The sequence below is a fragment of the Trichosurus vulpecula genome, chromosome 2 (assembly GCF_011100635.1).
Source record: "Trichosurus vulpecula isolate mTriVul1 chromosome 2, mTriVul1.pri, whole genome shotgun sequence".
Lineage (NCBI taxonomy): Eukaryota > Metazoa > Chordata > Mammalia > Diprotodontia > Phalangeridae > Trichosurus > Trichosurus vulpecula.
In genome coordinates, this window is record NC_050574.1 from 456,566,985 (window position 1) to 456,594,959 (window position 27,975).

Genomic DNA, 27,975 nt, shown 5'->3' on the forward strand with positions numbered 1-27,975 from the left:
AAAAAAATTTTAAAATCATTAATATAAACTATTTTTGAACTATAAGGCTTTAAAACTGTTTCCTTATTCTAGGCAAGGTTTAGATTTTTCACTACTACATAGGAAAAATGTATTCAAAAGAATGTAGCAACTTTGCCAGCATAGATCAGTATAACAAATTCCATTTTAGGATTTGTAGTTTACCAGAGCAAAAGAGAGCTCTTATTCTATTCTGAACCAGTATGCTAATTAAAATTCTTGAGCATAGGGTGATTTATATTTGCTCCTAGTACTTTTACATAAGCAAAAGAAACTGGGTCAAAGAATTTTTATACAATCTTACATCAGAAGAAGTAAAGGAAGACTTCAGTGAATGAGACTCTGCTAATTTTCAACTCTCTGTATAAACAAGGTCTCCTCATGTTACATATAAGGAAATGTGGAAAATAAGACTTTAAGACAACAGTCGAAACCTGAAAGAGTAGAAATATCTAGACAAACCCCTTCGCCCTTCTCTGTAAATGAGGAAACTGAGGCTCAGAGAGATTAAATGTCTTTCTCGGCATTACACAGTTAATTGGCAGCAAAGGCAAGACCTGTCTCCTGACTGCTGAAATGATCATAAATGTTGAGGAAGAAGCTACGTGTTGCTTTGTGTAGAATAGATCAAAAGAGGTAAAAACGTGTCTTGCTGTGAAACTGTTGCACTGATCTTGGCATAAAGTAACAAAGGCCTAGATGTAGGTTTTTTTATAGGTTGCATTGGACAAGAGGTGGTGCTGAAATGTGAGAGAATAACAGATCAGCTAGGTTTGTTGTTAACAAATGGGAGAAGTGAAAGAGGAGAACCTCAGACAATGAAGCTAATGGAAAGATGGTAATAGGAAAGATAGATAGGGTAGAGAATAATGGAAAATATGCAGGGCCATGGTTTAAATACAGTGAGATTGAGATACAGCAGGACTTCCAAGTGAATGGCAGTGCTGTCTAAAGAGAGCGAAGAGCTCGTCTTCTTTCCCTGTTTGCCCTTTACTATCAGGAGCACTATATCGTGGTCCTAAACGAGGTCAGTGGTTGCAGAATGAGAGGCTCGGACGTTAACTATTCAGTCTGCCTCATTTCTATCTGTGTTTTTGTTCCCAAGTCACCTCTGTAACCAAGTTACTAACATGTGATACTAACAATTTAACACATGTAAAATAGGGTGGGAGCTAGAAGCTTTTACTCAAATGGGGATAATTAGAGGAAGTAGAAAGGGCAGCTTTCTACTGCAGTGGCATAGCACATAGAGTGCCAGGCCTGAAGTCAGGAAGACTCCTCTCCCTAAATTTGAGTCGGGCCTCAGATACTGCCTAGCTGGAGAGCCTGGGCAAGTCACTTAACCCCGTTTGCTCCAGTTTCCTCACCTGTAAAATGAGATATGTGAGTGGTTTGCCATTCCTTCTCTCATTTCCAAGAAAACCCCAAATGGGGTCACAGAGAGTCAGACACGACTGAAAACAACTGAAAAACAACGAAACTAATACCAAATCTACCCTCTTTCCACCACAAAACAGTAATCCTGTTGTCCAGATTTTTAAAATTTCTCTCAGTGGCATAACTTTTTCTAGTCATCAGGACTCAAAACTTGGTAGTTCAGCCCTCTTGTCCTATATAAGACAGAGTAAAAGAATATGTCAGTGAACCAAGGCTGTTCTTTTTCAAATTCCTCATATCCCAAGTATATAAAACCTTCATATAGCTCTCTTAAATTTCATCTTATTAGGTTTGACCAACCACATAGAGTTATCATACAAAAGCTTTTTGATTCTTGTCATTCACTGTGTTAACAATCCCTCCCAGAGATGCTTTAATCAATTTTAAAGCCAATTTTTAATGTGCTTATTTTTTTAAAAGAAGGGAAAAAGCATTCCCAGGCCATATTTGAAGCTTCCAGTGACTTCTTCTTGAATGTATTTAAATGTATTTTGTTACTTTCTACTAATTCAGAAGGCAACAGATTATATATTTACACATTTATATATACACGCACTTTTAAGAAAAGTAATTAAGGATTTATTTATTAAAGATTTCAAAGCTATTCTGATTCAGTTATATGGACTGTGTCTTACAGTTCGAGATCGTGTTCGGACAAAAATGGAACGTGATATCCTGGTAGAAGTTAACCATCCATTTATTGTTAAGTTGCATTATGGTAAGTTATTGGGGGAATGAGAGAAGTTATTATATATCAGACTTAAAGATAGGCTGGATTTTTAACTAGTTTCATTTGCCTGTACTGTAACTATAGTTGCTTAAGCTTAGACTTGTAGTTATTTTTATCCTTCCTGAAACTGAAATATTTTCTAAGTAATTCTCAAATATCTTTGTTATAAATAGAAAATTATCTTTACAATTGCTTAATGCAACTAATAATATGTAAAAATTAAATATATGCAGAAGTATATTCGCCAATATGTATGTTTTACTACACAAAGTATGACAAATTGAAATATAGTGCCTAAATGGTAAGCAGTAAGAGGCGTATATATATGTTTAAATTTTTAAATTTACACTACCATTTTTCCTACAGAAATACTTGTTTTATATTATTCTTGTAGAACAACTTTTTGATCTCTTCTTTACTGTTCTTTCTCCCTCTATGTTTAGTTATGTTAAATTTAATATATTGTTTGCTGTTCCTAACTCCAGTTACAAGGTACTATTTGTAATGAGAGGAATATTTTAATGTAGAGAAGTTTGTTGTGTGTTTTTGTATTATGTTTTAGTTTTTTGCTTTATGCTGACCTCGGTTACCAAATATATTTTGGATTAAAATTTAAATTCATCTTGACTGTTTCAGGAAGATATTTTAAAGATACAATAATATTTGAATAATAGCTGTAAATTGATACAGTCTCAAAAAATAAGAATGCCAGAGATGACTGTTGAGACAGAGTAACCTTGTTCTCAAAGCTCCAGACCGTCTTGCTTCCTTATTATAAATAAATAATAATGGCTCTTGTGATGTGTGGCTAGATCTAGCCATGATTCATTTTAGACATATGGGTGTTTCTTCTTCATTTCAAGAGTAGAATAGCTTTTTTCCCATAACAGAAGAAAATCATATTTTATAAATTTGATATTTCACAACTTGTCTGTCAGAAAATTAAATGCAAGAACTGCAGTGAAGCAAAACTTAACAGAAGCTCTTATCATTTCCTGTTTAATACTGAATTTTATATTTCAGTCAGGAAAAATTAATGACTTGTATTTTTCTTTTTCTTTATTATTTATTCATTTTTATTCAAAAAGCTCTGAATAAATTGCCTAAATACTTAAAAATATAAACTATATCAATTGTTGTTTATTGACATTATTTCATTTAAATTAATATTTTCAGCTTTTCAAACAGAAGGGAAACTATATCTTATTTTGGATTTTCTCAGGGGTGGAGATTTGTTTACACGCTTATCCAAAGAAGTAAGTAAGTCTATATTTTATTCTTCCACTGTACTATAACCTATCTGTGACACAAGATTTTCATTAAAGAATCAGTGACCCAGAATTATTTTCTTACTTTTTGGTTTTGTCCTGAAAATAAGGATCTTAACCTCTAAAAAGGTGAGTGACTAAAGCCTGTCTGCTGGCACTTCTTTTAGTGATGTCAAGGAAAAAAACAATTGTAGGTGGGAAGATACATCAAAAAGATTATCTTTGAGTGATGGTACAATTTCAGTAATCCAAACGTGATTTTCTATTTAAGAAAGGGACTTTGCATATAGTAAGAACTTTATAATGGGTATTGAATGAATGACAGGACAACAGTTAAGTCATCACAGAGTTCAATTATATATGACATAAAAATCTTTGCTGTGTTTCACATAGTACTAGATACATAAGAAATATAAATATTTGGTCAGTTGAATTAATTTTCCAAGCTTCTCCAAAACCAAGAGTGTAGGTTAATCCATCCCTGGCTACATCCCTGGTGCATAATAAAGGCTTGATAATTGATTGGATAAATGGTAATGTAATCTTGTTTGCAAATTGCCTTTTAATACCAGAGCCACAGGGTGGAAAACACTTGTGTTTGTTTTTAATGCATAAGAACAAACTAAAAATGAGAACTAAACAAAGTGCTGTTTCTTTCTTTAGGTGATGTTCACAGAAGAGGATGTCAAATTTTACTTGGCTGAACTTGCGCTTGCTTTAGATCATTTACATAGTCTTGGAATAATCTATAGAGACCTAAAACCCGAAAAGTAAGAATAACTTGTATTAAATTCAGCAGTTCTCCTTTTTAACTATAGTCATGTATAAGGCAATTAAAATATTGTTAAAACAGGAACAAAATTTTCAGTTAATAGACTTAATGTTTCAAGCTTAAATTTTTAGAGCATAATTGTCAACAGTAGCTGACATGACCAATTTTGGCTTCATCTAAAATTCTGGTGTGTGTAACTCATACTGTCACAGGTTTGTAGATTTTGGTTCTCATTTTGCAGATAAGCAAACTGAAGCTAAGAGAGGTTAAGTCACCTAACAAACATTTATTACATGGTTTGATGTATACACACCTCTGGAGCGACAAAGAAAAGCAAAAAGAAACTAGGCACGTAAAAGCTGTATACAGAGAAGGTAGGAAGTGATCTAAAAAAGGGAGGCATCAGCACCATCATGGACTTGGAAAGGGCTCCCAGGAAGGAGAACTTTGAAGTCAGCAGTTCTGTGAAGCAGTGGTCAGAGGTGGGAGGGCAAAGCATTCCAGCATGAGGCACAGCCAGTGCAAAGGCCCAGATACAGGATAGGAAGTGCCGTGTTCAAGGAGCTACAAATAGGAATGTCACTTTATCATAGAGTACAAGGAAGGCTGTAAAGTATGTGAAGACTTAAAAAGCAGGAAGTGGCTAGGTTATGAAGAGTTTTAAATGCAAAAAGAAGACTTTCTATTTGATCCTCTAGGTCAGACTGCATGCAGCATGTGATCATTCCTTATTGCAGCCCAGACCAGATTGAAACATAATTGGGAAATATTTAACAAAATAAATTAAAAATTCATTAAAACATAGATGACATTATATTTTAAAACCAAGTCAGTATGCAGCCCACAGAGATCTTTGTGTACAAATCAGTGGCCCCCATTTCTATTTGAGTTTGATGTCACTGCTCTGAGCTAATGATGCCCATTGAGCAGAGTTGTAATATGGTCAGATCTGCACCATAGAAAAATCACCGTGGTGTAGCTGATTGGAGTGGGAAGACACTTGACTTAGGAAGAGCTGTTAGAAGGCAGTGTTAGGGAAGAAGATGGTAAAGACCTTACTATGGTGGTGGCTATATGAACAGAGAGAAGGGAAAATATAAGAGAAATGTCAAAAAGGTTAAAAACATTGAGATGGTTGAGAATGATCAATTGAGGATGACCCTAAGGTTGTGAGCTTGAAAGCCTGGAAGGATGATCATGCCCTCTATAGTAATACAAAGTTTAGAGGTGGAGGGAATTTAAGGGAGAAAAATTATGGATATTTTTGGACATACTGTGTTTGAGATACCTATGGGCCTTCCAGTTCTAGATTTCCAAGATAAAATTGAACATTTGTGACTATAGATCAGAAGAGAGATCAGGATCTATAGATCTGGAAATTATTGAACTCATGGGTGCCAGTAGGATTACCAGGTGAGATAGCACAAGCTTTTAAATAGATATTAGGAATTTTTTTGAAAAGATGTTTTGAAAAGTAAATGGGAATAAGGGAAACTCACCTAGAAATGCTACACATAAGAGAAGAAATGGAAGATGTATAAGCGGGATGATTTCTAAATTGCTCAAACAGCACCTTCCCAAAAAGCATTAAAGAAAGTTAGCTAGAAGCAATCTTGTAGAATCTACAGGATCTACAACATAGATCATCTGATCCAAACCACTGTGGAGAAATGGGACAGCAAATCAACTGAAAAAGACTAGAACGTTTGTTTACCTTGCAACAGGGAGGACCCAGCTAGGATTCAAGAATATACATTTGTAATGGCCCCAGTCAGCAGTTCTGTGATTTCCTCCAGTTTCATTCAGCAGCACATTGCTTATTGTTTGTCCTTGAAGAGGACCATGTTATCAGGAAGGTGACACCATAACTTGCAAGTGAATTGGATTTAAGTGAAGGAGGGCTATGCAAAATCACTTGCCTCCTCGGGAGCCATCTGGACCCAGTGGCAAGATATAGATCAGAATGACTTAGAGATGGCCCCAGATGCTGTGGGATACCTTGGCCTCTTCCCAGGTCAGTTTGACTGAGGCAACACCCATTTTGTGATTAAGGCTAGGTAATGAACAGGCGTCTAGGAGGTAGATGCTAGCAGTAAACCAGGGGTGGGGTCTGGTTAAGCATGATCTGTGGTGTGGTGGGGGAAGGGAATGAAGGTTGGAGGGTGCTGTCTAGTGGCTGGCCTCCTCTGTGAAATAGGGAAGGGAAGAGTATTGCCAGTATAAAGTGAAATAGCTTGGGAGAGAATTGTGACAAAAAGCTCCAAGGATGTGACCCAAAGTGATCTGGCCAAGGTCATAAGGCAACAAGAACCCAGATTTGAAAGAAGGTCCTCTTACTCCAGATCTAAAGTCTTGTCCATTGTACCATGCTGCTTCTCCTATACTGCCATTCTGCTTTGGTAGAAAGTATTTTGTTTGAAAGTCAAGTGAAGTCATCAGACATTTATTGAGCATCTGTTATGTGCTAGGTATTGTGCTAAGCTTTGGGCATACAAAGAAAGGCAAAAACAGTCCCTATTCTCAAGATGCTCGGAGTTTTAGTGGGAGAGATGACACGAAAACAACCATGTATACACAAGATATGTACAGGATTAACTGGAAATAATCTCAGGCAGAAGGCACTAGCATTAATGGGGACTACGAAAATCTTCGTGGTAAAGTAGGATTTTAGCTGGGCCTTCAAGGAACTTGGGGAACCAGGAGGCAGAGATGACAAAATAGATTCTCTTACCCCTGGAGAGATTTCCAGGGATGAAGGACAGCCGGTGAAAATGCACAGAGTTGGGAGATGGAGTGTGGTATGTGAGAAGCAGCAGGAAGGCCAGCGTCAGCCAGTAATAGGGAAATGAAGTGACTGGAAGTGTGGGAGGGGACACTCCCCTGCTGAACTTTTTATTCACTACATCTTGAGAAATAAATTAAAAACAAAAGTAATCCCTTCAATTTCAACAACACAAGCCTAACAGAACAAAGGTTCCTTGAAGGCAGTATGTGGTGATAGAAAGATTACTGAATTGGCAGTTAGAAGACCTGAGTTCTGTCCCTAATAAGATGTTTGACTTAGACCAAGGCATTTAACATGTCTAGGTAATCAGTTTCCTCATCTTTAGAAATGAAAGGCTTGATCTCTGAGTTCCCTCCCAGTGCTTATTTTCTGTAATACCTTTTCAGAAGATTCGGTCTGATCTATTAAGAAGTCATTGTGTTTTCTGCATTTTCTGTTTTTCATTCTCTGCGTGTTATTTCTACATGAGCTTCATTTGTTTCTGTTTACTTCCTGAAACATCTCTTTAGTTTTGTTGGTTTTTGTTTTGATCATTTCCGTAATATCTCATTGTGACAGCACAAAATTTGACTTCTGGTAAGAATAAACAAGGTCACTGGGAATCATAGGAGAGAGATTTGACTCTTCTACATTACAACAGAAGAAAAACGAATTCAGGAAGAGAAGACTATTGAATAAAAGATATATACATACATATAATATATATATATCTCGGGTGTAAAGCCTGTGTGCAGACTGTGTTCATAGAATCACATAAACACAGGTCTTATGTCATGGAGCTCAAGGGAAGGTTTGACAAGGTTCAAGAACCCTGTTGTTTCGACTCTTTGTGATCCCATTGGGGGTTTTCTTGGCAGAGATACTGGAGTGGTGAAGCAGAGTCAAGTGACTTCCCCAGGGTCACCCAGCTAGAAAGTATCTGAGGCCAGATTTGAACTCAGGAAGATGAGTTTTGCTGACTCTAGACCCAGTACACTATCCACTGCACCACCTGCACTTTGATATAGTTTTACACGCACGCACGCATGCCTGTAGCTGATATGGTCAGTTTTACACTTTAGAAAAATCACCTTGATAGCTGATTGGAGGGTGGATTCGAGTGGGGAAAACATTTGACTTAGGAAGAACAGTGAGAAGGCAGCAGTAGTCCAGTGGCTATATGAACAGAGAGAAGGGAACATATGTGGGTGTGAGTGTGTTATCTGTATATGTGCATATATAAGATAGATATTGTATGTATACGTATATACATATGTGTGCAGACACATATATACTCAACTAATATTCATTGATGTAGTGGGTAGAGGGTCTTGAAGTCAGGACAGCCTGGGTTTAGATTTTACCTTTGACGCATACTGGCTTTATTACTCTGCCTTTTATATATGCTGACTTCATCACCCTGACCAAGTCATTTAATTTCTTAGCGCCCCTACTCTCAAAGACTAAATTGCCAAACAGTTGTCAGTCTGCATTGGTAGAGGGAATTTCTTCATCAGCCTACACTGATTAAATTAGAAGTCTGAACTAAAAAAAAAATATTAAATCAAATGTTAAATCAGAACATTTTCATTGTGCCAAACAGGTGTTTCTCACACTTGGAGAGAATGTCCAGTTATGTTAGAATTTCCTTTTGTTGCTAATTATAAGTTAATACTTAATAGTAGTGCAAATAAAATAATCCTTATTTGATTCACTATCATCATTTATGCCAACAATGGTAAATCCCAGGTGAAATTATTTTGAAGAATTTCAAGACCATTAGATTCATGTAGTAATTTATGGCTGTAGCATCCTGTCTTTTCCAGATTTATTCCACATTTTTGCCCCTCATAAATACTGTGGTCCTACAAAAATGGCCTTATTTATTGTTCCATGTACATAGTACTCCATCTCACGTCTATGCTTTTGCACTGACTTTCTGCCCCTCATGTCTAGAATTCACTCCCTCTTAATCTCCACTCTGTAGAATCCCTTCCTTCATGGCTTGGATTAACTACAACTTTATACAATGAACCCTTTCTCTATCCTACCCACCTGGCAATAACCTCCCCCCCGCCCAAATTATTTTGTGTCTGTTTTGCACATGCCTATCATGTACACATTTTCTCCCTTTTCTGGATGGTACGCTCATCAAGGGCAAGGGTTTGTTTCACTTTTCTCTTTGAATCCCCAATACCTACCACAGTGCCTAGCACATAGTAAGCACTTAATAAGTGCTATTGCTTGGCTAGTTATTGTGACAGTATGTTAATGTATGTGTCATTTTTTTTCTTCATCTTAAAATATTATAATCTGTCAGGATGTCAACAGAATTTTTAAAGGGTTTTAAAAGGTGTAAGTCCTCAAATGACCAAATGTATTTGATTATAACATGAGTAAATGCTGAGTCCTCAGGATTCCTTCAGCATCTGTACAATTTTTTACCTTAGTTGCCAGCTTCTATCGAACTATGCCTTTCTCAAAAACAAATACCATCCAAAAATTTTCTTACCTTTGGAGTAAGCTAGTTAAAATATATAGGCAAGCAAGCACCAGGTCTTATACACCCTGCAAATCTATTTAACACTTGGGATTATATTTTGTACATCACTACAGATTATGTGAACTCTTAACAAGTTCCTTTTCTTCTCAGTTTGTCAATTTTTTTTACTTTTATTTCCAAGGAGATAAAACTAAACATTTATATGGTTGAAATCCTTCCCAGGGGCACTGCATAGTAACAGTGTGGCCCTTAATAGACATGTCAGCATTTTTTGGGATGTTGACAGTCTAGTTGCTAAAAATGACTTTCATTCTCATTAGATTAATTTTCCCAACATGACTTATTGATAAATTGTTTTAACTTCCATTGATTTGTGTAAACATACAAACACAACTCTTAAAAGGGACAATACAACGAGAATTAAGAACCAAAACAAAATACTAAAAAGTGATTACAGTTATGCATGTAAGATGCCACTGTGTTATTAGCCAGTTGTTAAACAACACAGGCTGGGTGTACTAACTTACAAAGCATTCCCTGCTAGAGCTCTGTTTAATAACAGGTTAATAACACTGGTTCTAGATTATGTGCTTCATCAGAATCATTTTTGTTGCTGCTTACAGTGCTGGAATTTTGTTATTAAGTTTGTATTTATGTACTTAATTCTAGTTAGTGATGTGATTTAAATAACAATCCTGTGATAAGACTGCAGTAGAATGTATTAAGGCAGAAGTATTATGGCTCCCAAGTAGACAGGCACTGTACTTTTTTTTTAGGCCTAGAAGGTGGACTGGTCTATTGTGACTAGTCAGTGAATAGGTTTATATTACTTTATACATAAGCCATTATCGCACAGTCAGTTGTTGGATTTTTTTCTCACAAAAAATAGCTGTTAAATAGGGGAGAAATACTTATTCCAAATTACTTAATAATTGTAAATTTTGTCCAAAAGACATAAATTGTTAGCACTAAGAGCCACTGACTTCGGGGTTAAAATTTTTTTTAGCTGTAAAGGGATTTGAGAGATTATGGCTTAGGAGATGCTATCCCCACTGCTGCCATGGATTTAACTTGGTAGGGAAAGGCACTAAGTCCTCTTCACATTTAAAGTTTCCCATTTTCTGCCCCTCTGTGGACTTAACTAGGAAATTACAGTGTCTCTTTCTAAGGCTCCTTTAAAGACCCTTCTGCAGAGCCCTAGTGATGCTAATTTGGCAATCAATGTCATAGGAGATGCAGTAACACATGATTAGAGAAGATTTACTCTTTGAACTGAAGTTTTGGGCTCTAGCTGTAAATGACTGGTAGTTGAATGTGTAACTAACAGCATTCCAGAGATGCATTGGTATTTAGTGATAGCTATTTTAAGTATTTCTAGGTCATTCGTAAAATGCTATAATTTTACCTTTGGCATCTAGTAACCAAATTGGCATTTAATTTTATCAAAAATTATATTAGAATAGTAATAGCATACATTCGTGTAGCGCCTTGGCTTACCACAGTGTAAGATGGCTATAGTGCAAGAAGCTTTCCCACCTTGCAGGTAAAGAAGTTGATTGACTTCCACAGTCCAGTAAATAATGGAGCCAAAATTCCATTTGAGGTCTTCTAATTCCAAGTCCAAAGTTATTTTTCACAATACCACTCTACCTCCCCAATCTTGTGGTTTCATGGTTATTGTCTTCCAGGTACAGTTTAAAGTGATGTTTTCCACCCAGTTTTATCATTTATTTCTGTAGATAAAGATAGTTTCAATTTTAGCTACTGTATAACAAATTCTTCTGTGAAGTTAGTTTAATATATTCATTTGTTCTGCAAACAAGGTGGTAAAAGATTTTTAGACTTATGTGTTCTCTTCTAGCATACTACTTGATGAAGAAGGCCACATCAAGTTAACAGGTAAGTATAAATCCTAATTTTATTAAAATATTACTTCCTTTCCATTAATTCACATTGCCTTTTTAAAGAAAATTACTAAAATAGAAAATAATTATGTGTCTAAGTAGAAAGTAATATAAATTGGAGATTGTTTCAAATGACAAGTTCTTGAGGAAAATAATGTTGATTTTTTTTTTAAACAGATTTTGGCCTAAGTAAAGAATCTATTGATCATGAGAAGAAGGCATATTCTTTCTGTGGAACAGTAGAATATATGGCTCCAGAAGTAGTTAATCGACGAGGTCATACACAGAGTGCAGATTGGTGGTCTTTTGGTGTTTTGATGGTAAGGTTTTATATGTTAAATAAGAGCAAACATACCAAAAGAATATGTTATAAACTTCTAGGGATGAGAATAAGACTTTGTTAAAAGCCAAATATTTTATATTTTGATTTCTTGTATTCATAGATTTAATAGTTAAATTTATTGTTATATTAGGTTGATACAAGTTAGTCCTTCCATAAAAGCCTTCCTTATTTTAACCTAAGGTAAGAGACAGTCATAAGTAATAACAGGCTCTATAAATAATGGCTGTAGCCAATAACAAAGAACAATCCATTGTGTTACACTGTGTGAATATTTTCAACAATACCACACAGATAGAACTTATTATCAGGAGCATATAACAAGGGAATTTTCTACTCAGGCTGTCAGGAAACAGGAATTGTCCAATGAATTACTAGCTTTTTCCTCTTCTTTTAAAATTCTTTTGTGAGGACCCTGATGAAAAGACTTATCGTTTCCTTTTGAGGAGAGGCAAAAGGAGTCTTTTCTTGTATTTTAAATTAATCACCAGGTATTTCTTTGAAAAGGTGTGTGTGTGTATAACAAGAAAGAAATTAATCCTCAAATTCCACTGGGATGTATCTTCTTGATATCTCTGTGTCTTTCGATACTACTGACTGCTATTCTCTACTGAATATTCCCTCCCTGCTGAATTCCATGAAAGCTATACTTTTCTGGTTCTTTTCTTGTCTTTATAGCCGCTTCCCTGTCTCATTCTCTTTACAGCCTTTTAATGTGAGTGTTCCTCAGATGTCTCTTTTTGGGCCTGTTCTATTCTTCACCTTATTTCATTCATTTCCGTGGTTACAATTACTGTGAGAGTTAATGTCTCATAAATGAACTCTCTTCTGAGCTTCAGATTCCCACTTCCAACTACCTATAGAGCATTTCTACCCATTATCTAGCGTCTCCAACCCAGCATGGCCCAAACCAAGCTTTCTCTTAACTTCTGTCACCATTTACGTAAACTCCCAGGCTTGTCACTTTGGGTTATATATGCTTCAGCCCTTTCCTTTCCCTCTACAATCAATTGCCAACCAACAGGTCCTGTTAATTGCATCTCAACAAGGTTGATCCTATCCTTACCCCTTCTCTGTTACCTATTGCCAGAATAAATGCTCTTATTACTAGGTACCTAGACCAGTTTAGTAGACAGATGGTCCTGCTAATTTACTCTCTTATCCACTGTCCTCAATGCACTCTCAGTTTGTTTATCTGCAAAAGTAGAGATTTGGACACACAATTACTTCTAAAGTGTCTTCCAGCTCTAAATTTATGATCCTACGTTCCTTTTGCTGTCAGAATAATCTTTCTTATGCATAGATTTGGTAATGTCATTTCTCCACTTAAAAGTCTAGAGGGATATTCTGAATAAAGTTCGTACTCCTTTGCCTGACATTCAAGGTAGGTTTTTCATAATCTGGCACTACCTTTCCAGTCTTACCTTATAGTATTCCCCTCCCATACACTACATTTCAGCCAAACCAGTCTACTCGCTTCTCCCCATCCCTGCCCTTTCATGCCTGTTACCTCTTTGTTCATGTTGCTGCCTCCTATGCCTGGAGTGTTGTCCTCCATCTTACCCATTGTACCCAAGTGCCCTTTTCTTCATGAAACTTCCCTGAGTCACCCCCATTCAGTAATGCCTTTTCCTCTTATATCTCACGTAGTAAGTACTTTGTTTTACAACTCTATTCATTCACCATGTAATAAAGTCTGTACACTCATAATGTTTATGTTTTCCTCATTTTCCTTTCATGGCGCTTCCCTTCATGTTAGGTTTTTCTTAGTTCTTTAAGTTTTTCCATTTTTTAATCACTTAGTTCTATTTCCTTGGAGTAGTATTCTCTATCACAAACATTCCTTTTCCATAAGGTTACAAAGTACTTTTGCAAAAAGTAATTTATTATGAACTTGTATTTAAACAACAGAAATGATTATACATACACATGTAGTTTCTTTCCCCCTAATTCTCTCCAACACTTGTTATAAATATGTATAGTAAAGCAAAACAAATTCACACATTGGCCATATCACAAGCCATTCTCCAGTCATCGAATAGATGAATCTTTCTGCTAAATGCTCCAGAAATACTTAGGAACTTTTAAAATTTGAAAACTTTTGACTAATAAATTTGGTTCAGATATTTCTCTAAGATAGCTAGCAAATGTATACTAGTAATAGATATAATTATATTATTGATTTCCTGGTTCTTTGCGTGGTGGCATTCTTAGGTTTGTGCATTTGATTGATCCAACGAAATGTTTTATTTTTGCAGTTTGAAATGCTTACTGGCACTTTACCATTTCAAGGGAAAGACCGAAAAGAAACTATGACTATGATTCTCAAGTAAGTGTTCTTATTTATCCTACATTATAAGCTTAAAATGTATGTTTTGTACTTCACAGGTCCATGATTTCATTGCTGTGGGCGCTCCCTTTAATGCCAATTGTAATTCCTTTACAGTTTGTTAGTTAATCTCCAGAAATTGCTGTCACCCAAAAATCCATCAAGCTGCAGCCAACTTTCTGAGTTACAGCTCTTATTTGAGCTACAGTGATCATCATAAAACAGACATGGTCCATCCAAAGGCCAGTACAATACAAGCTCCTTGCCTGCTTTATAGGATCTACAAATGTTTATGTTCCACTGGCAAGACTTTCCAGTATCCAGAGTCAAATTGAATGTTGCATAATAGAACTTCATTAAAGTATTTTTACCTTAATAAATGCCTCAGGCTGGAAATTTTGAAGTATTGAGAAAAATTCCAGTTGGTATATTAAAAAGAAGCAGAGAAATGAATATTACATTCACTGTTTTTTGTTTTTTGGTTTTTTTTTAAGTAAGAATAAGGTCCATAGCTTTATAGTGCTGTTAATGACACCTAAAATAGCCCTGTCTTATTCTATAGGATTGTTAGGAGGCAGCATGGTATAGTATATAGAAAGCTGACCCTGGCGTCAAGGCTGTCTATACATCCTTGAATTCGTAGGTCCCATCCAAAAACAAATTTGTTGTGTGGCCCCATTTTTAAAAAACCTTTTCACCATTTTATTCTTAAGTTCAAACACTTCCCAATCAGAAATCAGCATTATATTAATTTGTTCAAGGTACGTAAAGTACATACCCAAACCCTACAGTGTAAATTCTGCATTAATTCACATAGGAACTCTTGCATCTACCTTTTTTCCTTCTTGAAAATAGAAGTGTCTGTAACTTTTTCCTCTGTTTTTGCAAAATCACGTTTTAAAAATATGTAACTTGCAATGAGTATTTTAAACAAGTGAAAGAATTGTATTTAATTGTGTCCTTTTTCCAGATATTGAAATTAAAGGTATTACACAATTTGAAAAATCTTTACATAAGTCCAAGTAAATGTTCAAAGCCATTAATTTCCCTAACTTGTAGCTTTTGAAGAATTTCTGAGAAAGAGTGATACAATAGTTGATTATTTACTAAAATTTTCTATTATTGTTGAATCTTTAGAGCCAAACTTGGAATGCCACAGTTTTTAAGCCCTGAAGCACAGAGTCTTTTACGTATGCTTTTCAAACGAAATCCTGCAAACAGATTAGGTAATTTTTTTTTTGCTTCTCAAAACTCTTATGTTAATTTCAAGCCAACCATTTGATTGACTAAATAATAATAAATAAATTTTACTTGCTTGATGAGAAGTAAGCATCTAATCTCGGTGACTTTTGATAGGAGCGGGGCCAGATGGAGTTGAAGAAATTAAAAGGCATTCATTTTTCTCCACAATAGACTGGAATGTAAGTATCTAATAAGACCTTACTTAATATGAAAACACAGTGCACTTTCCACTGTAAGTGGAAAGAACATTGACATAAGAGTCAGGGAATGTAGGTTTGACTGTCTGCTATAACTCGCTCTGACCTTCGGCAGGGCACTTGACTCTCCAAGGTTTAGTTTCCACATCTCTAAAATGAGGGGTTTGAAATAGATTACGTCAAAGTTCTATACAAGGCTCAGTGAAGAACATTTACGCCACATCAACTAGAATGACAATGCCATTATCCCTGTACTTCCCCATATTTGTTAGTGTACCACAAGGGTATATCTTAGGCCTTCTTTATCTCCCTATGCTCTCTTTATTGATGATCATATCAGCATCCATGATTTCAAATATTATACTTAAGTAGATGACTCCCAAATCTATATATCCACTCTGCTTCTGTCTCCTGAGTTCTAATCCCACTTCTTCACGTGTCTCCCAGACATTGCCACATATGTGTCCCATTGCCTCAGAAGACCAAAATGTCCAAGACAGAATTTAGTATCTTTCCTCTTAGATCCAGCCTTTCTCCCAACTTCCCTATCAAGGTCAGAGGCACCATCATCCTTCCATTCATTCAGGTCACTCCGCAGGGATTATATCTTCTGCTCTTCATTCTCACTCACCCCCTTCAACATACCAGTGAGTTATCCAGCACATGCTGAGTGGCATTCACTGTGCTCGGCCCTGGAAAGACAAAAAATAAAATAATGTGTCTCAAGGAGCTTACATTCTACTAGAATAAGTACAGCTTAAGAACGATATGTATAATATGTCTATCCAGTTACTGTCTTTTTTATTCTGCCACTGCAACATCTCTTACATGGCTGTGTCCCCTTCTTTTTGTTATGTCATTTATTGGAGTCCTCATCGCTTCTTGTGTGGACTAATTCACTCCTAATTGGTCTCCTTGTATCCAGCAGTCACTTTCCTCTCCACTCATCCTCCTCAGAGCTACCAAAGTCATATTTCTAAAGTATGGGTCTGACCATGTCAATACCCTTCTTAAGAAGCTTCCATAACTTCCTGTTGCCTCTAGTATAAAACACAAGGGTCTCTGTATGGCTCCTATAACCCTTTTCAATGTCCAACCTGTCTTTCCAGGCTAATAATGCATTATTCCCCTTCAGGTACTCTGTATTCCACCCAGACTGGCCTCCTTACTATACATTCCATTCTGTGCCTTTATCCAATATATAATTTCCCACCTCAACCCCCAGTAAATTCTAAGCTTCTTGAGGGCAAGAACAGTTTTGTTTTCTTCTTTGTATCTCTTGCCTAGAGATTTGGGCCTGACACGTAATAGTTGCTTAATAAGTGTTTGTTGAACTGGGAGTATGCAGTACTCAAAGTAAAAGACCTTGCAAAAATACTGGCTGAATCACTTGAGTATTTTTAGACCATCTCAGCTTTCTAGCTTTCTACTTCATGCCTGTCCATCTGTTCTCCACCCTTGGTTCAGACTGCCCTTCCTGTTTGAACTTTGACTTCCTCGCTTCACTGACCTCATAGAGTAATTTTTCATAGCATTTAAGTCTCCCTGGAAAGGGACTTTATAAATCATCTAATTCAACCCACTTATTTTATAGAAGTGGCCCTGAGAAATACAATGACTCAAGGTCACAAAGTTAATAAGTGCCAGAGTTAGGATCAAAATTCAGCTCTCCTGACTCCAAATCCAGTTTTTGCTTGCTTGCTTGTTTGTTTATTTGTTTTTTTATGATACCATGTAACCTCCTTTGTCATTTGTTGTTACTGGGCTAATTGACTCTTGAACTATTTTTTACTTCCCTTGACCTTCCTTTGCCTTACTCATAATTGAGATTGAACACTATACTTTCTGTCTCTTAATGTCGTGTGGTTCCAAATATTTTTTGTAGTTAACTACATATATGAGTATAATTCTCATTTCTTCTATTCTAGAAATTGTATAGAAGAGAAATTCTTCCACCCTTTAAGCCTGCAACTGGTAGACCTGAAGATACATTTTATTTTGATCCTGAATTTACTGCAAAAACACCAAAAGGTAAAAGGGAAGATGTGGAAGGAACAGACAGAAGATAAACTGCAAGCCTTGTTCTTTTCAAAATTTATTTTCATTTGCAATTAAATAGTCTCCCAGGCAATTGTATAAATTTGATGAGTACTGAAGAACCAGTTTTTTTACCTTTTATTCATATGTAATGTGCTTGATTGATGCCTTACTTTCCTTGTCCTTATTCATTTGATTATATACGAATAACTGGTTGGAAAATATTTCAGCCAATGCCTTGTGTTCTCACCTGTAGTATTTCAGTTACCAAAACTATGGTACTGTTAAATAGAAAACTTGGTCATAGATAATTAACCTCTAGCCATTAAAAAAAATTGAGCACATAGCAGTGTCCTTTATCGGTGGAGGTGTAAACTGGCCCAACCATTCTGGAAAGCATTGCGGAACTTTGCCCCAGATGTTACCAAACTGTGCAAACCCTACAATCCAATGATACCACTACCAGATCTGTACTCCCAAACAGACCAAAGAGAGATGGGACCCATACAGACAAAAACATTTATAATTCGTTTTTGTGGTGGCAGAGCCGAAAGTTAAGTGCTACCTTATCAATTAGGAAAATGGCTGAACTGTCATGAATATAATACAATGTTATCATTTTGTGAGAAATTATGGAAGAGATGATTCAGAAAAGCCTGGGAAGACTTACATGAAGTGACAGAGAGTGGAGCAAGCAGAATCAGAAGAAATGTGTATGATAACAACAGTGTATAATTTGAAGAAAAGGTTTGATGTAGCAAATAGAGTCATGAAGACTGGGGTTCTGTGTCATCTCTAACATACTGCTTCTGTGACCTTCCCAGTCCCCTGAGCAGCTCTCTGAGCCTCTAAATGACAGAGCAAGTGCCAAAGGGCGATGATGATGTTTCTTCAAGAATTCCTTTTAATAATAAAATCATAGGTCAATTTTTTTAAAAATGGAAGCAGTTGTCAAGCTCAAGCTTCAACTACTACTTCAACTTTATTTTGAGATGAGATAACTTCAAGATAAATCGTAATACAATTCTCAGTATTTCTCAAGTGCCTATACGGTGCTTTATTGAGAAGTGAAAATTAAAAGATGAACTACATTTCAGAAATTGTTTTGGGTCTCAGAACCCACCTGACGTGACTTCGTGGAAAGAGATTCTTTCAAAACCTGCTTCAATGATAGAATTTTAGGAAATAGGGACAAAACTTTAATTTCATTGGTATAGGAAACTCTTGGGTATGGATCTCTATCAAGGTAGGTCCTCAACCTCCCTTCCCCTTACTGTCTTAGAGAATTGCCCAGAGCACTGAAAAGTTTAAAAAATTTGTGGAGGATTAGTGTCAGTATGTGTCAGCTATAGGATTTGAACCCATGACTTCGTAGTTCTGCAGCTGGCTTGCTAGCCACTATACCATACTGCTTCTCCAATTGGTTTTAAGCTACAAAATCCTCTTAGAATGTTTTGAACAGCCACTTAAAGCAACAACCAAAAAAATTAAACTACTCTTAGAATTTTTGTCAAGGGAGGAGTGAAAATAAATGGAAACTATGGAGAAAAGAGTAGTAGCTTTGTGTGCTTACCATTACATAGCACAGTAACACATAATAGGCACTTCTTCCTCAGTTTTCTCTGTTGGACCATCATCCATGACCTATTCCCTAGTTGTTGGTGTGTCTCTCTCCCCTGCCTCCTGCCCAGGTCTGTCCTGGAGCCTCTCCCCTCTCACTGTGAAATCTCTCTAGATGACTCCAAGTTCTATTCATCCACCACTACTTTCTCTCACGAGCTTATTAACTGCCTTCTACATATTTCTTTGTGTCCCATAAGTATCTCAAATTCAGTACATCCAAAACAGAATGTATTACCTTTCTCCCTAAACCTATCTCTCTTCCTAACTTTACTATTTCTGTCATCATCTTTCCAAGGTTCAGAAAGTAGGGATCATCCTTGACTCTTCAATCCACTTCATCCCTCATGCCCAAACCACTGCTAAATATTTCAGATTTTACCTCCCCATCTTTTGCATCTACTCATCAACTAATAGGCCACTGTCTTAGTTCAAGCCTTCATTACTTCTCATGTGGACTGTTACGTTATTTTCTAATTGATCTCTCTCCTCTCTCCAAGCTATCCTCACACAGCTGCCAAAGTCATACCACTAAACCCCAGGTCTTACTGGGTCATTGCCCTGCTCAGAAAATTCTGGTGGCTGTCTTGTTACTTATAGCATAAAATATATGTTCCACTCTTTAGCATTCAGAGCCCTTCATTGTCTAAGTCGAGAATATGCCTTATTACTCTTCAGGTGCTTTACCTTGCCTAGACTAAATAAACTCATTTTTTAAAAATAGTATTTCATTTTTTTCCCCTAATTATATGTAAAAATAATTTTTAGCATTCATTCTTTAAAATTTGTTAATTTCTTTTGAGAATGGACAAGGTAAAAGGAGAGATTAGGATAAACAATGGCAAAATAGGTTGGAGAAAAATACATAGTAATCATAATAGAAAAAATTTTACAGCAGTATTCTCTGATAAAGACCTCTCAAATATATAGAGAACTGAGTCAGATTTATAGAAATAAGAGCCATTCCTCAATTGATAAATGGTCAAAAGGATATGGACAGGCAGTTTTCAGATGAAGTAAAGCTATCTATAGTCATGAAAAAATGATTGAAATCACTATTGATTAGAAAAATGTAAACTAAAACAATTCTAAGGTACTACCGCACACCTATTAAATTGGCTGATATGACAGAAAAGGAAAATGACAAATACTGGAGAGGATATGGGAAATTTGAGACCATAATGTACCATTGAAGTGGCACACTGATTCAACCATTCTGCAGAGCAATTTGGAACTGTGCCCAAATGGCTATAAAACTGTCCATACTCTTTGACCAAGCAGTACCACTATTAGCTGTGTATCCCAAAAAGGAAAAGGACCTATATGTACAAGCGTTTATAGCAACTCTTACTGGTGGCAAAGAATTGGAATTGCCCATCAATTGGGGAATGGTTGAACGAGTTGTTGTACATGATTGTGATGGAGTACTATTCTGCCATAAAAAATGACAAGCAGGATGCTCTCAGAAAAACCTGGGAAGACTTACATGAACTGGTACAAAGTGAAATGAGCAGAACCAGGAGAACATTGTCTACAGTAATAGCAATATTGTATGATAATCAACTGTGAACGACTTAACTATCCTCAGCAATACAATGATCTAAGACAATTCTGAAGCACTTAGGATGAAAAAATGTTAGACATCTCACGAGAAAGAACTGAGGGAGTGTTAATGCAGATCAAAGCATACTTTTTCTTTACTTTGTTTTTCTTTTTGTGTGTTTCTTTCACAACATAACTAACATGGAAATATGTTTTGCCTGACTGCACCTGTACTGCCTCTCACGTTGCTTGCCTTCTCAGTGAGGGGAGGAAGGGAGAGAATTTGGAACTCAAAAAACTCTGTTGAATGTGAAAAATTGTACATGTAACTGGGGGAAAATATTAAATTTATGGAAAAAAATATAAAAACATTTCTCCCCTCCACCCTGAGATGGTAAATAATTTGATGTTGCTTATACATGTTCAGTCATGCAAAACACATTTCCATATTAGTCATGTTGTGAAAGAAAACTTAGGATGCCCCCCCCCCCGCCCCCGCCAAAAAAAATCACAAAAGAAATTTAAGAAAATTTAAAAAAAATACTATGCTTCAGTCTGCATTCAGACTCCATCAGCTCTCTCTCTGGAGGTGTTCTGTCTTTTGTTGTTTGAGGGGAGAGGTGGTTGCTTTCTTTGAGCATGGGTGCCAAAGAGAAGATAATTACCCGAAGGTTAATGTATCAATTTGTTTTTCTTAATTTTAGTCATTATATTCATGCCCTCTTAATTATTTCAATGCATAGTTTCACTATGCTAATCACTGAAAAGAGGATAAGACCCTACATAGATTCTAAATACTTACTGATGAGTATCATTTATGTATACACACACACATTTCCACACAATGGAAATCGTCTAATTCTGTAAAATCTTGTTTTGTTCCCATATTAAAATGATTCAAGCTCTTATATCTCTTATGGAGATGATAATTGAAGAAATGATCAGAAACAAGGTCTCAGTTTAGTCTGATATCTGAGTAGGACTGACTAGGGAACCAGACTCATCTAGTCCAGTCTGTGCTGTTGCAGTTGGTCCCCTCTAGAGGGAAAAGCAAAAGACAGTCTCTGCTCTCAGGGAGCTCATAGTCTAGTGGGGGAGACAACATACAAACAAAGTGTGCTGACAAGCTATGTACAGGATAAATTAGAGAACATCAACAAAGGGAAAACATTGGCATTAAGAGGGATTGGGAAAGGCTTCTTGTAGAAAGTGGGATTTTATCTGGGACTTTAAAGTTCCAAGAAGCCAGGAAGCTGAGAGAATTAGAGATGGGGGAAAAAACTTTGCCTGGAATTGGAGATGGAGTATCTTTTTTGAGGAACAGCAAAGAGACTAGTGTCATTTGATTGAAGAGGACATGGGTAAGGTCTAAGAAGACTGGAAGGTGAGAGAGGCAGGAATGTAGTTATAAAAGGCTTTGAACACCAAATAGAAGGCTTTATATTTGATCCTGGAAGTGATAGGGAGCCAGTGGAGTTTATTGAGTAGCATGGTCAGATCTGCATTTTGGGAAAATAACTTGGACGTCTAAGTGGAGAGTGGAGACTTGAGGCAGAGAGACAAGCTAGCAGGCTATTATAATAGTTGAGAGGTGGAGTGATGAGAGCCTGCGCGAGAGTAGGCAGCAGTGTCAGAGAGAAGGTATGTATGAAAGATCTTAGAAGATAAAATTGGCAGGATTTGACAACAGGATGGATATGGAGGATAAGAGTGAGAAGTTGAGGATAGCACCTAGATTGCAAGCTTGGGTGACTGGAATAATGGTACCCTCAACAGTAATAGGGAAGATTTCAGAGGTAGAGAGGGCATAACGGGTTTGATTTCGTGCCTGTTGAGTTTCAGAAGCCTGCAAGATATCCGATAGACTATTGGAGATGTTAGAGAGGTGGGGTCCAGATAAGTAGATTGGAGAATCATCAGCATAGAGATGATAATTGAATTCGTGAATGCTGATGGTATCATCAAGTGAAGTAATAGAGAGAGAAGGGAAGACAACCCAGGACACAGCCCTGAGGGACACCCATGGTTATCAGACATGACCACTCTGTTATGTCAACCACACAGATGCCAAAAGTGATGTTCCTTGAGCCTAGATCCAACCATGCCTCCCCATCAATAGACTGTAGATCTGTGAGATAAAATATTAACTCCACAGTTTGGCTTTATGAGAAGGCAGCTTCCCCGCCCTCTTCTATGCACAGGTGAGGGCTGTGTATGGAACAGTGCACATAATGCTGGCTTTTTTTGTTGTATTAGGTACTCTAGCGGAACTGGTTTCTTCCCGTCCCCCGTCCACTCTTGATCCAATGAAAACGTAGATGATATAAAAACAAAATAACATTTAAAAAGGTGGGGAGAAATAAAGCCTTTCGCAGCCTGGCCCCAGCCTCATTATTCATTACTGCGCTTCCCACGTTCTACAGTCCAGTCATACTTCTCGAACGCCAGCATTCTCTCATTTCATGTTTGATGTTGAAACAAATTGGGGCGCCATCAAGTCATTAAACAGTTAATAAAAGGAAGTTTACTTGAACTTAACACAACTAAGATAATGCAGTAAGGATACGCTGACACTTAGCTTCTCTGGACCCTTCTTCATATGGAAGAACATCTAGTCATCAGGGCAGGATTGTGAAGGATATGTTGACTCAATCTCTAGAGATCCACCAAGCGGAAGGGGCCTTGACTTTATTTGTTTGGGCCTTTTTATACCCTTAGGTGACCATAAAACTGCTTTAGTGAAATAGGGGCCAATATGATTCTTGGGTCAATTTGGTCCTTTTAGGGTAAACAATTCTGTCACAGGAGGGAGGAGAAGAGGGGGTCTGACTCATGTGGGAGGGAAACACTGGGAGATATTGTTCCTTTCACACATGCCTTATCTCCATTCTTCCCACAAATGCTCCAGTCTCCACGCCTGTGCACTTTTTGCCTGGAATATACTTCTTCCTCACCTGTGCTGCATAAAATCCTTCAAGATATAGTTCAAACACCATCTTGTCTTGTACACTAAGCCTTTCCTGGTCTCCCAACTGCTGGTATCCTCACTCTCTACCTTATATTTATTCTGTATACGTATATTTATGTTGTACATGTTATTTTCCCGAGAGAATTTGGAAGCTTTTTAGAGAACAAGGATTATTTCATTTTTTTGTCTTGGTATCCGTGTCACCTCCCACATTGGGCACTGATCTCCAAACTTTAAGTGCCAATTAAAATACTACCTTCTACAGGAAGCTTTCCCCAATCCCTTTAATAATTTCCTATTTACCCTATATATTATTATGTTTCTGTTTGTTTGTATGTTGCCTCATCCATTAGACTGTAAATTCCTTAAAGTCAAGGACTGTCTTTTGCCTCTTTTTATCCCTGACATTTAGCATAGTACCTGGCCTGGCATATAGTTGGTGCTTAATAAATGTTGACTGATTGAAATATTTGGTGAATATACTTTCATGAATTCCTGATGTTATCAGTGTGGGTAGTCCCTCCCCTGATGCAAATCCTGTCCATCTCTATCAAATTATGTATTTGTGAGTGTGGGTTGATGGAGAGGAAGGGAGAGTTGGGGTATATGTATCTTAACAATTTGATCCAAACCAACAATTGAGATTTTTGTGGTTTTCATATAACATTTTATATAGGCCTGTTCTAGTCACAGAACCCTATAAACCCAGGATAATTCTTCCTTAATTTTAAAACTTTTAAAGAATGTTCCTAGTAACTATTTTCTCCTCCTCAGATTCACCTGGCATTCCACCTAGTGCTAATGCACATCAACTTTTTCGAGGATTCAGTTTTGTAGCTATCACATCAGATGATGAAAGCCAAGCGATGCAGACAGTGGGGGTACATTCAATTGTGCAGGTAAGTGCGTTTCTAAATAACAGATTCAGTCTTGGATAAAATGAAATTTAATATACAAGTAATAAAAATTAGGTTTTATCTTGTCCTTCATAATAAAGATGAGCTGCTTAAAATTAGATTTATTTCAATTGTGCAAAAATTTGGCATCCTCCAGGAAATACTTCATTTAACATAGGAGAGACCTGTAGGAACCTACACCAGCCAAAATGTGAAACACATATTTGATTGCAGAGTGGACTTTCTTTAGAATTGCAGCAAGCATTACCTCTACCATCCTTCCAAGGCTTTTTTAAGGATTAGATTAACTTCTACTTGTTCTACCAACGCTCAGGAAGAAAATTCTCATTAGCTGAATTCCCCTGGTCCCTTTGCTCTTAATAAGTTATGCAAAAACCAAAAGTAAGTGATATGAGCTGCACAAGATTGTCATCGAGTTCACATGAAGCCATTCCCTTAAGAGGAATGAGGTACCTGAACCATGAAGCCTCCCCACCTCCAGTCCATACACTCAAGGGCAATACAAGTGGTAGTTTGTTTTATTTTTTTAAAGGAATAGGAAACTAGCCTAATAAATTAAAAACTTGTCCTCATAGAAGGAATGATGTTAAAAGAAGTGAGTTTTATGATATCTTTTTTTTCCTCTTTATGTTGTCATGTTGAACTTCAACTGCTACTAGTATTGAGAAACAGTATTTCACTTTAACATTTTCATTTGAAGTTCAGTCTGAGTTTTATAATGATTTAAGTTTTAAGATCAGTTCTTTAAAGTAAATGCAATATAACTTAGACTTCAGACTTTGAAGTAATGCTGTCATTTCTTAAGGCAATTGTTTGAACAGAGAAATTTAAAATAATAAACTAGCTAATTATAGATAGCATTTCCCTAAAGAATTTTTTTAATTGTTAATCTATTTTTAATAAATATTTGAGTACCTATGCAAGGTATTATGCTAGTATTAGCCACAAGCTAGAGCTATTAGAAGTAAATATAGTAGAATCCTGTTATAGCCCAGTTTATTATGTAGGTTCAAATCCTATGCTCATCAGTTTAGTGGTCTTAAAATATAACTAGAGATGGCATGGCCTATTAGTTACTAGCCCTGGACTTAAAATCAGGAAGACCCAAAGTCCTGTCTCAGACACTTATTAGCTGTGTGGTCCTGGGCAAGTCACTTGACTTCTCTTTGTCCCAGTTACCTCATCTGTAAAATGGAGATATTGATAGCATTGTCACAGGCAGCTAGGTGGCACAGTGGATAGAGTGCCTGGCCTGAAGTCAGGAGGACTTACCTTCCTAAATTCAAATCCAACCTCAGATATTTCCTAGCTATGTGACCCTGGGGAAGTCACTTAACCCTCTTTGCCTTAGTTCCTTATCTGCAAAATGAACTGGAGAAGAAAATGACACTCCACTCCAGTATCTTTGCCAAGAAAACCTCAAATGGGGTCACAAAGAGTCAAACACGACTGAAGCAACTGAACAACAGAAAACACACCACAGGCTTATTATGATAATCAAATGAGAAAATATATGTAAAGTTTTTGCAAACCTCAAATCACTATGGAAAATTTAGTTAGTATTACTGTCATTATTATAACTATATAAATAAAAGCTTTCTATAACATTACTACCCTAAAATGTTAGTCTGGCTCTTCCCAACACTAACAGTAACAAGAAACTCCATTGTACTCCTATAAAATCTCTGTATAATAAATATTACCCAGAAAATGATTATAATGAATTCTATTCAAAAGAAATATTTCTGTAAAACCTTTTCTCAGGTCCTTTTAAAGAGGTTGGTTATGAGCTCCTTGAACTGTTTTGCCTTTCATTATACCCCCAAGTCTATGCCTGGAACATACTAGGTGCTGAAAAAATGTTTATTCACTGAAGTCTGTTTGTATCAGAGATGAGATAAGGATTGCTGAGTTTCAGTTTGACTACAGATGTTGTTGTGTCATGTCTGTCTCTTCGTGACCCCACAGACTATAAGGCTCCAGGCTTTGTATCCTCCACTCTCTTTTGAAGTCTACATTCATTGTTTCCTTGACGCTATCTTTCCATCTCATCCACTGCCATCCCCTTTTGTCTTCAATCTTTCCCAATATTGGGGTCTTTTTCAGTGAGTCCCATCTTCTCATCATGTGGCCAGAATTTTTAAGATTCAGCTTTAATATTTGGATTTCCAGTGAATACCCTGAGTTGATTTAAGTGATTCCTTGCTATCTAAAGAACTCTCAAAAGTCTACTGTAGCACCACAATTTGAAAGTGTCAGTTCTGCAGCATTCAGCCTTCCTCGTGGTCCAACTCTCACAGCCGTACGTTGCTACTGGGAAAACCGTAACTCGGACTATATGGACCTTTGTTGGCAAGGTGTTGTCTTTGCTTTTTAATAGTGTAACAGCAAGGCAATAAACACGACATCAGCAATAATCACGAATATGCCTATGTGGTTCTGTATCGCAAAGTATGAGAGACTCTCCATATAGAAGGTAGAAGAAGTAAAACATTTATTCAGACACCAGAGGACCAAATCCCATAACCAAACAATCTGCTCCCACAACCAGTGAGCCCACTTTACCATAACAGCAAGGAACTTAAAACACAGTATCACAGCAGGGAGCCTGGTTATCCCAAAACCTCTCCTACCCCCTGCTGGGATCTTCCCAAAAACTCGGAGTACAGCTATCATCACAGGTCAACTTTCTTCACCTCAGTTCTAACTATCACTATGGCCAATAACAGCCATAAAGGCTCTGTCTCTCAGCATTTCCTGTGATGCAACTTCCTTTTCCTCTCAGTAGGCTCTTCCCACCACATGTGACTTAGGCTTCCTATGTCACATGGCCTATTAATGGGTGGGAAACACTTTCAAATCCAAATTGATATTACAATATGCTGTCCATATTTGCTGTAGCTTTCTTATCTACACATACCATCTGCCGTGATCTTCGAGCCTACGAAAAAATATGACACTGCTTCCATTTCTAATCCCTCTATTTGCTAAGAAACGATGGGACCAGTTGCCAAGATTTTAGGGTTTTTTTTTGTTTGTTTGTTTGTTTTTTTGTTTTTTGATGTAAGGCTTCAGTCCAGCTTTTACACTCCCCTCTTTCACCCTCATCAAGAGGATTCTTAATTCCTCTTCACTTTCTGCCATCATAGTGGTATCATCTGCATATCTGAGAGTGTTGATAGTTCTCCTGGCAACCTTTGTTTCATCCAGCCTGGAATTTTGGATGATGTACTCTGCATATAAGTTAAATAAATAAAATAACAATATACAACCTTGTCATATTCCTTTTCCAATCTTAAACCAATCAGTTGTTCCATGTTTGGTTCTAACTAGTGTTTTGGCCCACATACAGGTTCCTCAGGAGACAGGTAAGATGGTACTCCCATC

General features: G+C 36.9%; 1 protein-coding gene across 3 annotated transcripts in view; it reads left to right on the forward strand.

The window, feature by feature from the left end:
• RPS6KA3 (ribosomal protein S6 kinase A3) overlaps window positions 1-27,975 on the forward strand; it is a 105,105-nt gene that overhangs the window by 48,676 nt on the left and 28,454 nt on the right. For all 3 annotated transcript variants that reach the window (XM_036742611.1, XM_036742612.1, XM_036742613.1), the window contains 10 exons: window positions 2,093-2,173; window positions 3,362-3,441; window positions 4,117-4,223; window positions 11,354-11,391; window positions 11,574-11,716; window positions 13,995-14,065; window positions 15,203-15,291; window positions 15,422-15,486; window positions 17,433-17,535; window positions 24,446-24,570. In XM_036742611.1, coding sequence (XP_036598506.1) covers window positions 2,093-2,173; window positions 3,362-3,441; window positions 4,117-4,223; window positions 11,354-11,391; window positions 11,574-11,716; window positions 13,995-14,065; window positions 15,203-15,291; window positions 15,422-15,486; window positions 17,433-17,535; window positions 24,446-24,570 — 902 coding nt within the window. The remainder of the gene's footprint in view (window positions 1-2,092; window positions 2,174-3,361; window positions 3,442-4,116; window positions 4,224-11,353; window positions 11,392-11,573; window positions 11,717-13,994; window positions 14,066-15,202; window positions 15,292-15,421; window positions 15,487-17,432; window positions 17,536-24,445; window positions 24,571-27,975) is intronic.